Genomic DNA, 12,833 nt, shown 5'->3' on the forward strand with positions numbered 1-12,833 from the left:
ATAATAGAAATGTATGGCTTTTGAACAAAATAAACTGATTTTTAGATTTAATCACATTTGAATTATATTTAATTGCTACAACATTGATGTCTATAAATGTTTGCGATTTTATTGAAACTCTTTCCTGAAACCCAGAGAAAGAGATTGTCATTTTAATGTATAAAAATACTGCAGATACTGGAAATCTGAAACAAATCAGAACTAAAACATTAAACCTACCTTCCATTCTCTGTAGATATTATCTAACCTACAGTGTTTCCAGTCTCTGACTATTTTGTGTAGCATTTTACATGGAATTGAAATAAAAGATATATTTAGTAAATCTTATTATTTCTATGTCCTGGGTTCAAATTCAGTCTAGCCAGAGCATGCAGTTACTTGAAAAATGTTTGGCCAGATTGAAACAACCTCTATAGAGAAATTTGCTTGCTCACCTTTTCAACCCTCCCAGATGTTGATAATTTCAATGTTGTTCACAGCATGTTTAACACATCTCCAATTTCCTCCCAGTCTGGACAATGCTTGGTGCTGACATTGAGTCCCTTAATCCGATTCACCAATGCTATACCTTGATGGACACAAATGTTACACATTTTATTTCTGAGTTGGAAAGTTACATACATTTGACCAGCAGCCAAACCACTATTTCAAATATCCATTTACCCCTCTATCGACACACAATGGCGGCATATATATTTGCTACAGAATTCAATGAAGTTTCCTTAACAGCTACTCTCAGAACCATTACCTGCACCACCTTGAAGGTCAAGGGGCAGGGGGTCTATGGCAATTCTATCAACTGCAAGTTCTCCTCCAAGTCACACACCATGCTAACTTGTAAATACACCATCATCCTTTCAGCATCACAGTCCAACTGTTCAAATTCTCTTTTTACAGGGGCACCAACATAATCAAATCTGAAACAGCCATGTTCAACACTATCACAAACCATCCTGATTAAATCCCACTCATTTGTTGCTTCAAGCCTTGGACAGTACTGAAGATGACTAGATAATTAGGGAACAGGCCATTGAGCCTGTTGACTTAGCTTCACATTTTAAAAGTGACTGCCTTTACTTACTGTGGTGAATGTCTCTTTAAATGCAACACAGCAGGGTAAGGGTCACCTGGCCTAGGTGATCAATCGGGACTCAGAGTGGGGAAGCACCCCAAGGGGGAGGAGTTCTCCGAGGGCAATGGCATTTTGGAATTAGCTGCAAACATGTAGTTCTTGAAAGTTACTAGTTAATAAATCCCTTTTTTGTTCCACAAATGAAATCTCCACATTTGTTTCTTTATACTTACCTACTTCATCTTCAGCAAAGGAGATGATAAATTTATGATGGTGATTAATCAGTCCTGGAAATAAACAGGTTTGGTCAGCACCCATGCAGATATCCTGTTTCTTCCACATTCTGGTTTTCAGATCTTCCTGTAATGCCATTAATTGACTGGATAATAAAAAAAATCTGTTTGAGACTCCAACTTTCATAAAATGAAGGCTTACATTTGCATGATCCAATCAGTTTGTAAAAACCTTTGATTGTGTTTCTTTATGTCAATATAAATATTGTGATTACAGTTATCATGCATTAATGGTTAAAATTTTATTTTTTAAATCATGTTAAACTGCAGATTTATCAAATTGTAACAAAAAATGGCTAACATGGAGAATTAAATATGGCAGCATGGTTTAGGAGATGTTGTATAGGAAATGGGAGGTCCATTACATAAATAGATCAACATAAACTGATTGCAGTGATACTGAGCTATGTCATTAGTTACACAGGGGTACTCAAGACTTTGGATGCAATCTTACCAGCTGTTCATGCCCCATTGCCACTTCAGCGAGGATGGAGAATTTGGCACCCAACCAAATCTCCATTGATTGCAGTGGGACCAGAAAATCCCGCCGGCATGAATGGTTAAGATTCTGCCCTTTCAGTTCAAATTCTCAAATTTATGTGACATAAAATTGTGAAGATACAAGAGGTGTGATCTAACAAAAATGCTTTGCTACTTCCATCTATTCCCAGTGTCTACAAGAAAGATATTGCTAGATCATTGTTAATTTGAAAGATCATTACTATTAGTTACCCAATATCTTTTATCTTATTCACTGCTTTGGTTTGGAGAAATCATGGGGCTAGATTTTCTACCCCACCACCAACGCTCTGTGCCCCCCCTCTCCCACCCAACACCCCACCCATTATATTTTCCAGTTGTGGAGGTGGCCCTTGGCCACTGGTGGGATTTTCCAGTCCCGCTGATGTCTACAGTGCTTTGCGTGGCTTGCCTGTCCCACTGCCGGGGAACCCGTCGTTGGTGGGGTGGGCGGGGGGGTCATTTTCAGTAGGATCAGAAGGTCCCGCCGGTGGGAAGGGCTGGAAAATCGCACCCCATGGATTCATTTCTAGAATTCCAATTGAAATATTTGGAACGTGAGAGCTTATAATGCCATTTCCAACACTTAAGTTTAGGACAAGTAGCTATTGTCTATATTTTAGTGTTTGGCTTCCTTCTTAGACATAAGGTGCAGAATGCTTTCCAGCTTTCCAAATGCTCGAACTCCAAGACAATGCACAAATATATTCCTGAGGGACTAAGACATCACATATGAATAATAGGTAGTAGAAGATTGACAAAAGTTTACTATTTTTAGGCTTCACCTAAAAATAGCCATGAACAGTATCATCAGGTATAATAATTTTTTCCAACTTCTGAATAACCCAGCACAGCGGCACAGTGGCACAGTGGTTAGCACTGCTGCCTCACAGTGCCAGGGACCAGGGTTCGATTCCTGGCCTTGAATGACTGTCTGTGTGGAGTTTGCACATTCTCCCTGTGCCTGCGTGGGTTTCCTCCGGGTGCTCCGGTTTCCTCCCACAGTCCAAAGATGCGCGGGTTAGGTGGATTGGCCATGATAAATTGCCTCTTAGTGTCAGGGAGACTAGCTAGGGTAAATGCCTGGGGTATGGGGATAGGGCCTGGGTGGGATTGTAATCGGTGCAGACTCAATGGGCCAAATGGCCATCTTCTGCACTGTGGGATTCTACGATTCTGATAAAATAGCTAAATAATCCCTGAAAAGGGCAGCTTTTTCACATATGCACAAAGATGACTGAAATGCAACTCACCCACTCATGAAATCTCCAAAAATGTACCAACCATTCAGATTTAGTGATTCACAGCCCCTGTACACATAACCACCCGTGACAGACTTGCCAATACTATGATCATTTCCATAAATAGGAAGGGTATCATCTGTTATGTAAGGGAAAAATGTATTATTTTGCATAAATTCAATTCACAGCTACCGCACAACATATCAAATGGCAGCTTTGTAAGTCAACATTCCAACCCTTGGATTTGACAACTAAAGCTCTCATTCAGAAAACGACATCTCCAACAGTGCAGCATATCCTCAATACTGCCCTTGAGTGGCAGCCGAGAACTGATGTTCAAGCTGCTGGCCGTGGGACATGAATCCACACCCCTTTAATGAAGAGGCTAAGAGTGCTATCACAGACCCACATCTAATGCAAAAGGGTTGAAATGCACTGTTGGAGGTGTCGTTTTCTGCATGGGACGTTAAAGCAAGTCTGTCCTCTCAGGGGGACGTAAACGATCACATGGCACTATGAAGAAGTGTAGAGAGATCTCCCCAGGGTCCTCCAGGATGATGTTTATCCCTCAGCCAACATCACAAGAACTGGTTATCTGGCCATTGTCACATTGTTGATCTGTCTGCTGTGTTTCCCACTCCATCGGACGAAGGGGCAGTGCTCTGAAAGCTTATGGTATTTGCTACCAAATAAACCTGTTGGACTTTAACCTGGTGTTGTGAGACTTCTTACTGTGCTTTCCTACTTTACAGCAGGCACTGCAGTTCAAACCAAGCAGGTCATTTGAAAGGTAGAGCTTTAGTTGTCAAATCTAAAATAGCCTTTGCTTATTGTTTGCTGTGCAAAATCTTGACACGGAGAGATGAGCTGTGGGTTTCTAGTTACAGATGTGCTTATTTTGCATATTTTTCAAGAGTTCTTTATGGAGGAGAAATATCAACATGGATTGTTTGGGACAATTTGACGTGTTTCATGTTGTAACTTCTCTGAATGTCCTTGTTTGTATTTATATAAAACACAAACTGATATTTCTTCAACAAGTCTGTTTGTTGTCTTCTGTGAAAGTTTATTTTCTTCAACACGGGTGACTGCTGCTTTTTTAACTCATGATGAACGTTCCCTTATGTAGATGTATTAAATTCCTGTCCTTTGTTTTTAGATTTCTGCCAGAATTTGGAAATAAAATAATGACTAAGGCTGCAGTGATGCTTTCCATAGAATTATGCAGAACGTATAGCACAGAAACAGGCCATTCGGCCCAAAAGGTCTATGTATGTGATTATATTCCACACAAGCCTCCTTTCATCCTACCTTAGCTTACATTATTGTATCATAGTCCACCTTTTAACCACTTTTTTAAATGATTTTTTTTTTAATTACAGAGATTTATCAGCTACTACATGCCAATAAATGCACCAAACCAGGTGTCAAAATCAAAATAGCCTAACAGGAGTGGGCGAGCCATAGTTCTCTGGATATAATTACCTAATATAATATTTTAATGGATATGATTATCTAATGGATATAATATAATGAGCCCCCAGAGCTCATGTATATCAGCAATTTCTAAATCATCGCTGCTTTTAATTTTCCATTTGTGTGCTGCAAAGACAGAATGGAATTTTGGGCACACTTGCAGATTAGGTGATAACAAGCCCAGGTCCCACAATACTCTTGGTTTAATTCATTGCCTTTGCGTGCCATAGGTCCATATTCTGAACCAGTTTTGAGCTATCAGTTCTTTTTCAGGTTGTGTCAGGTTTTGTCAGTTACATCAGCTGGTATGTTGTTACTACATACCAGAAAACTGCCAACTTTGATAAGTTTGCCAAGATAAACTGTACAGTCTTCAAAGTCCATTAAGAAAGTGGATCTCTGATCAGATGTGCCGGATTAGGATCACATAGAATTTGGTCTATAAAGTAGGCTTAAAGTGACAAATTTTACTGCTTCTGCCAGCATATTGGAAGTCAGGGAGCCACGTAAAATAAAGTAGGTGGCCAGCAAACAACCCCCTCCCTGTCCATTCCCTCAAATTGAGGGCAGGCAGGCCCCGCCCCTGCCTTTGGTCTTTCAAAGCCCTTGAGTGACCAATTAATTGTCACTGAAGGGCCTCAATTCACTTCCATTGCCAATTATCTTTCTGCAAGGGATGGTGGGTAATGGTGATCATAGAAATCATAGAAACCCTACAGTACAGAAAGAGGCTATTCGGCCCATCGAGTCTGCACCGACCACAATCCCACCCAGGCCCTACCCCCATATCCCTACATATTTTACCTGCTAATCCCTCTAATCTACACATCCCAGGACACTAAGGGGCAATTTTAGTTTGGCCAATCAACCTAACCCGCACATCTTTGGACTGTGGGAGGAAACCAGAGCACCCGGAGGAAACCCACGCAGACACGAGGAGAATGTGCAAACTCCACACAGACAGTGACCCAAGCCAGGAATCGAACCCAGGTCCCTGGAGCTGTGAAGCAGCAGTGCTAACCACTGTGCTACCGTGCCATGCTTTCACTGCATAGCCTGCTGGCAGGCAGCAAAGGGAGATATACCTCCTTTGGAGCTCATCAGGAGCCTGCGCCAAAATTGTACCCCTGCATTATCCTTCCTCCAGATCTCTAAAACCTGACCCATTTCACAGGTCTGCCTGGCAGGTCCCTCCAAAATCCACAGACTTACCTGAACTCCAGGATCCATGGCATTTCATTTTCAAGAACTTAAAAATAATTATTCCATTCTTAAAGATACAAAGCTAATGCGCAGAGTGGACAGGGCAAGCCCTTAATCCATCTCCTTGCTAGCTCTAATAAAGAATTTAAATTCAAATTGAATCCAATTCATGGTCCCCATAAGAGAAACATACAAGATCCAAGCTGACAAGAAAAGACATTGCACCTGATCTCAGACATGATCTGAAGCTTGATCGTAGCCAGAGGATAATAACGGATACCACACTTGATCTTAACCAAAAGGCCAAGTGTGGCCACTACTTGATCCTGATGCTGCTGGAAGTTTAGATCTGTAGGCCACTCAGATTTATCAACAGCACTTTACAGCGAGACTCAGGGGCGTTAGTCCCACTCTTAACTAATTAAGGCCATCTCCAGAGTATTATTACTGCAGAGCAGCCAGACTTCTGGTCGACATAGTGCCGAGAGAATGGGTAATCTGTGCCACACACCAGCTACCCATCATCACCATCCCATAAAATTCATCCAATGGTGTGAGTTAGGGTAGAATTATTTGGATTTTTAAAAAAATCCTTATGGTTAACCATCATGTTATACTTAGCATAGTTTCTCATTGTTTCTAGTGTATAACAATGCTAAAGATGTCTGATCAAATTGATCTCTAGATCCAGGGGCTAAAGGAAAGTCGCCTGGAAGCCGGCTCGCCCAGTGCAAGCCCACCCAAAAGCTTTAACACACTGTGAGTGGGTTAAATTGACTAACAGTGCGACTTCTGCTCCTCACTGGGGAGGAAGACCCACCCTCAGGAGCTGTTGGTCAGCTTGACTGGTTGGCTGCTCCAGCAGTCCCAGCAGGACCAAGAGCTCAGAATGGGTTGGTGCCAGGACTGCAACCAGTCCCAAGAGGAAGGCTCATTGGATCCCAGGTTGAGTTAGATCCAGAGTATTGGAGAGCAGGCAGGTAGGATTTATCTTTGGGGGTGGTGTCCTTAATGTACAGAGCGTAGTACACCCTCTTCCTTCCTGCCCTTTTAAAAATATTTTTCTTAAAAAGGCCTACCCACTCCTGCCCACCGACCCATGCTAACAATATTATGGCATGAGCAGTATATTACTGGGGTCAATTGGTTTGTTAATAGCTCAATTGACCCTTAATTATTTTTGAACATGTTGGGTGAGCTGTCGATTTTCGTGTTATGGGGGTGAGTTCAGGGGTGGATAGTGGGCTGAGCACCTATCCTAATTTAGGTACCCTCCCACTGAAAGCATACTCAGGAGGGGTACATTAAAGCCAGCCCCAGGTGCCTATCCCAGGGCCCCATAGTTTCAGATCCAAATCACATGTTTTAAACCTGTGTAATTACTGTCTCCTATAATTCAGGTCCCAAAGAGCAAAGTTTACCAAAGAAAACCTGAAAACTTCATTAGTTAATCATATTCAGTTCGTTCCTCCTGAGGTGAAGATTGAAAGATTCTCATCAGCAAAAGTAACTCAATTAAATTTCTGTATGGCATGTCACAATATCATAACCGTAACCAAATATATCCGCACGAGCTCAGATTAGGTTTTGCACATGCTTGTGTGAATGGAAACGCCAAACACAAAGCAAATTCCCGCAGAAGTTGCAAGATGGAGGATCAACCAAGAAGATATACTGCGCTCATAACAGAAGAGCCTGCAAGCCTTTTCTTGTTTGTGTACAAACATGTGGGCCAGAATTTTACCATCCCGCCTGCCGCGGGAATCGGAGCGGGCGAGGGGAGGACCATGGAAAAATCTGTTGACCTTGGGCAGGATTTTACGGTTTTGGGACGAGTGAGGCCATAAAATCCCACCTGATAAGTAATCACATTGCACTATCACCTCAGTTCCAAGAAATATCACTGTAATAAAGCTAAGGAACAGAAAGAGTATTGCAGCTTTCTTCACTCTCAACACGAAAGCGGTTTGCCAAATAAATTACCGACAAAAGAGTAACCTCGTAATAGTTTCTGACAGCAAACGCCACTCAATAACAGTTATTCATATGTTGTAAAAGCTGCACAATAAATGGAAATCAAAATAGCTAAGGATGAATTTTGGCACAACTTTGTGTCATAGCATTCAAAGCCTTCCTTAGCTCCAGCCATAATTGCCTCCTTTTACAATGATGTCAACTTCTTCATACTTGTTCTGACCCACGTCACCACAGAATAGTCTTCCCCTGTCTTCCTTTGCTATCGGGCCTCCCCTGTCCACTGAGCAACGCCACACATTTCTCATGCCGTATGCATAAACCTCTGGCCGAGCGTTTTGATCATAAAGGAAAGGGTTGTCCGGTGGGATTTGATATGGCCTGTTACTGGAACTTCCATCAACATCGAATCGTAAGACTTTGCCCAATAAAACGCTCCTACAATCAGAACAAAAAAGTTCTGTGAATTGTTGCAGCAGAAGGATTTTCTTTTGCAATTTTAAAATATGTTTCATTTGAATGCTTGTATAGAACAGACATATTGGAATAAGTGTCAGCTTATAAAACTGATGATGTGGCCAACTATTATTAAATCTACTTGCTTTCCATTTCAACATACTGAGCAGTTTCTATAACAGGAGGACAATCTGCAATAATAGTTTGACACCTGATAAATCTAGAATGCGTGAATGCAATCAAAATTTCTTAATAAAACAAAAACAGAAAAATGCTGGAAAATCTCAGAGGGTCTGACAGCATCTGTGGAGAGAGAGTAGAGCCAACGTTTCAAGTCAAGATGACCCTTCGTCAGAGCTCTCCTGGTGTTCGACAAGGTGTTAACCAAAACTCGCTTTCACAGACATGTCCATTCGTTTCTTAATGAACACTGGTGTAATGCCAACAAATTAACTCTTCTTAGGATATCTCATCTTCATGAGATTTCAGCTTCTTTCCAATCTACAGTGATCTCCCAAAACATATCCCTATGTCCATCAATTTATTCCAACTACTTCATGTCTGGATTTTTGTGCACGACCGCTGAATCTAAAACTGAACACCTTTCACATCTTTAACCACCTACGTTGTGAATCCTTTAATGAATGGAGATGGAAGTCTTGCTCTGGTCCCATTATCGCACCGCCGGGTGTTAACTGGCTGCGGGGCAGCTTGCTGGAATGGGGATAGGCTCTCTACCCATTTACACGCAGGGGGTTGAGGCCAGAAATCCAACAAATGGTAAAATCCTGCCCTTCAACTCTATATCTCATTTCCTGTTCTTGGCTCCTGTATACATTAGTGCTGAAGGGGAATTTTATGGAGGAAATGGGATCTCAGCTACCAGCTGTAGAGCCAGTGAGACAACCCTGCTGCTTCCTCTGAGAGGTCAGCAGTGAGCAGTCCCTCGGGAACAGAATCCCAGGGGTGGGTTGTAGGGCGGGTTGGCTGCAACAGCAGGCAGTTGACTCTCAACAGACCACCCCTCTTCTCAAAGCCGGGTCCCTCGAGCAGGGCACTGAGTGTTTGTGAATGACCCACCCCCACCACACATACCCTGGGTGACCACTAGGTTTGCTTGTCATGCTCCCTGGCTGTATGTGTGGTGACAAGCCAACCCACTGCTGGATTGCTACAAATGGCGACAGGAAGAGGCCCTCAATTGGGCATGAGTTGCCCCTGAAAAACTTAAATGGTGTATGGTGAGGGGGAGGTGAGGGTGGAGGTTTGGGGTTCGGTCGTACACTGGTCTTCCTGCCTAGGAGTTATGTGATGAGATGGAGGTGGGTTGGCAGTACGGTCCTCACCCACCACCATCGCATCCAATTAAATATCCTCCCTGACTCAAATCACAACTCTGGGAAGGGTATTAAATACCGGCCGTTGCGCTTAATTTTCACAGATTTGTATTGTTTTAATTGAGGAACTTCATTTAACAGGCATTCTTATTCAGACTTACTTGTTTTGAGCATTTTTGAATTTGCCAAATGGGTCTCCAGCTTTTCCACCATCTCCAGTAAAGATGTACACAAAACCATCAAAGCCAAACAGAATTTGCCCACCATTGTGGTTGGCTGCTGGTTCTTCAATTTCCAATATACATCTGTGATGACATTGTAAAGATTAAGTTTTGAATTTCAATTATATGTGTGTTTCTTTGTATCACCATTTTGCAATTTGGATACACAATTCTGAAAGATTGATTTCTTGAACTATTTGCATAATGTTGGTAAATTCACATCAGTTTCTATGTGTCCCTGGTCTTGACTCCATTGTATTTCCACATTAAAGGTACAGAATCTTGTCATACTGCTCAATCATGGTGTGAACTTCCTCTCCAACCTACATGACATTGCAAAAAACAATTTCTTCAACTTATGCATCATTTTTGCTCTTGCCTGCCATGACCATCTGCTGCTGTCGAAAGGCATACATTTATTACCTTGAATCACAACTTTTATGATGCTCTTCCTGATCCCCAAATGACAGCTCATTCAAACAAACAAAGAACAAAGAACAATACAGCACAGGAACAGGCCCTTTGGCTCTCCAAGCCTGCACCGCTCATGTGCCCAACTAGACCATTCGTTTGTATCCCTCTATTCCCATCTGTTCGTGTGGCTATTTAGATAAGTCTTAAACGATCCCAGCGTGTCTGCCTCAATCACCTTGCTTGGCAGTGCATTCCAGGCCCCCACCACCCTCTGTGTAAAATACGTCCCCCTGACATCTGTGTTGAACCTTGTCCCCCTCACCTTGAATCTGTGACCCCTTGTGTTCATCACCTCCGACCTGAGAAAAAGCTTCCCACTGTTCACCCTATCTATGCCCTTCATAATTTTATACACCTCTATTAGGTCGCCCCTCATCTTCCGTCTTTCCAGGGAGAACATCCCCAGTTTACCCAATCTCTCCTCATAGCTAAGACCCTCCATACCAGGCAACATCCTGGTAAACCTTTTCTGTACTCTCTCCAAAGCCTCCATGTCCTTCTGGTAGTGTGGCGACCAGAACTGGATGCAGTATTCCAAATGTGGCCTAACCAACGTTCTATACAGCCGCAACATCACACCATTGTAACATCATAACACTGTATTGTATAGCTCCCCCTTACATCATCAGATCATTCAGATCATTGTGATGCGCAATTGTGTGTTGGGTTGGATTTGCACAAAGCATTGACCATTAATGAACTAACCCTGCCTGTTGATATTGTAAAATAATCTTTGAAAGCTCATAATGTTCTGCCCTAACTGTAAATAAGATAATATCATAAGATATAGGAGCAGAATTAGGCCACTCAGCCTAACGGTCTGCTCAGTCATTCATTCATGGCTAATAAGTTTCTCAAACCCATTCTCTTGCCTTTTCCCCATAACCTTTGATCTCCTTACCAATCAAGAACCTTTCTATCACTATCTTAAATATACTCAATGACCTGGCCTCCATAGACTTCTGTGGCAATGAATTCCATAGATTCACCTCTCTCTGGCTGAAGAAATTCCTCCTCATCTTGGTTCTAAAGGGTGGTCGCTTTATTCTAAGGCTGTGCCCTCGGATCCTAATCTTGCCTACGAATAGAAACATCTTTCCCACGACCACTCTATCCAGCCCTTTCAGTATTCTGTAAGTTTCAATGAGATCCTCCCTCATCCTTCTAAACTCCATCGAGTACAGACCCAGAGTCCTCAAACGTTCCTCACACATCAAGCTTTTCATTCCTGCGATCATTCTCGTGAACATCCTCTGAACCCTCTCCCGGGCCAGCACATCCTTCCTTAGATATGGAGCCCAAAATGCTGTGATATTGAATACATTTGTAAAGAGTTCAACTGCTTATAGTTTTGCCTTTCAGAATAAGGGTCTGCCTGGTTCATGCCATGAGATGAAATTTTCAATTCACTTACACGAACCTTTTCCACCTTGCCCTTAGTCAGGATGGAATAATACACGTAAAAGTTTGAATTTTGGATGAAAGGTCAATCCCAGGAATCCTCGCTCATCACCAACCCAAGGAGAGGTCAATACTTTCCTTGTAAGGTCAAGGAATGGTTCAGACAGTCGAGTTCCATCCGGCAAGTAGATCCAGGCAAAACCAAGCTGCTCAGCTACAAATAAACGATGGGTACCATCATTAGTATGAGTCATAAAAACAGGGTTTCTTAAACCATTGGCAACCTCTTGGAGACAAAGGCGCAGGCAGCCCTGTCGATCCTCCACCTCTGAGACAAGGTTCTGGTTCAAGTCTGTGTTCTTCAGGTCTGCTTTCTTGGGAAAGCAGTAGTCTGGGTCAAGAAGCTGGAACAAGTTACAGAATTAGCTCCTACACCATTCGCACGATTTTTGAATCTGCCTGTCCTTCATCAATAGGTGAATGGATGAGCGACAGTTTAGATGAAATTCTGACCAGTAGTTGAAGCAGAATCCTGGAATGTTTCTAAGTGGTGTAAGAGGGTCTTTTGCATCGTACTGGTGTGCAGCAAAAGGGGAACACTCCTGTACAGAAGCAAACACAAGTTGGAAATCTGTCATAAAGTGGTGCTGCCATCTCTTTGTACCATAATATGTTTTCATATAATTTGAAACTATGCCACTTGGTTGAAGACAATAGCTGCATTACATATTTAAACCTTTCTTCACACCTTCAGAATTTTGTAATGTATCAATCCTGCGAGACAGAGGCAGGAGGACAGGAGGTTACTCTTTAGTTATCCAATCATATTTGCCTGTAACTTCCATGGAGTGGCAGTCAGAGTCAGATTGACAGTCCACTCCTAATAACTTACCTGGAACTGAAACTGCTCCTTTCTCACTCAAAAAGTTTGGTGAGAACAATGCAGTGTAGTGGGTGCCCAAGTGTCAAGTCTTGGGGGGGGGAGGGGGGGCGGGTGGTTGGGTGGGAGGCAGGGGGCTTCAGTACAATAGTCATCCAGGAGTAAAAGTGGATTTAATTTTTCTAACTTTATCTGGGTACCTCTTACTGTAAGACAGTTGGAACATTTGCAATTTGTGATTTAAATCACAATTTCAGATGTTTCTCATGCAAGATAATTGCCCAGT

At 42.4% G+C, this 12,833-nt stretch overlaps 1 protein-coding gene across 1 annotated transcript in view; it reads right to left on the minus strand.

Annotated features, from left to right (window-relative positions):
- hhipl2 (HHIP-like 2) overlaps positions 1 to 12,833 on the minus strand; it is a 34,023-nt gene that overhangs the window by 10,136 nt on the left and 11,054 nt on the right. The window contains 7 exon segments of the mRNA XM_078230466.1: positions 1,306 to 1,451; positions 3,138 to 3,264; positions 7,869 to 7,945; positions 7,947 to 8,216; positions 9,733 to 9,876; positions 11,622 to 11,732; positions 11,734 to 12,269. Of these exon segments, the coding sequence (XP_078086592.1) occupies positions 1,306 to 1,451; positions 3,138 to 3,264; positions 7,869 to 7,945; positions 7,947 to 8,216; positions 9,733 to 9,876; positions 11,622 to 11,732; positions 11,734 to 12,269 (1,411 nt within the window).

Source organism: Mustelus asterias, chromosome 15, assembly GCF_964213995.1.
Source record: "Mustelus asterias chromosome 15, sMusAst1.hap1.1, whole genome shotgun sequence".
NCBI lineage: Eukaryota > Metazoa > Chordata > Chondrichthyes > Carcharhiniformes > Triakidae > Mustelus > Mustelus asterias.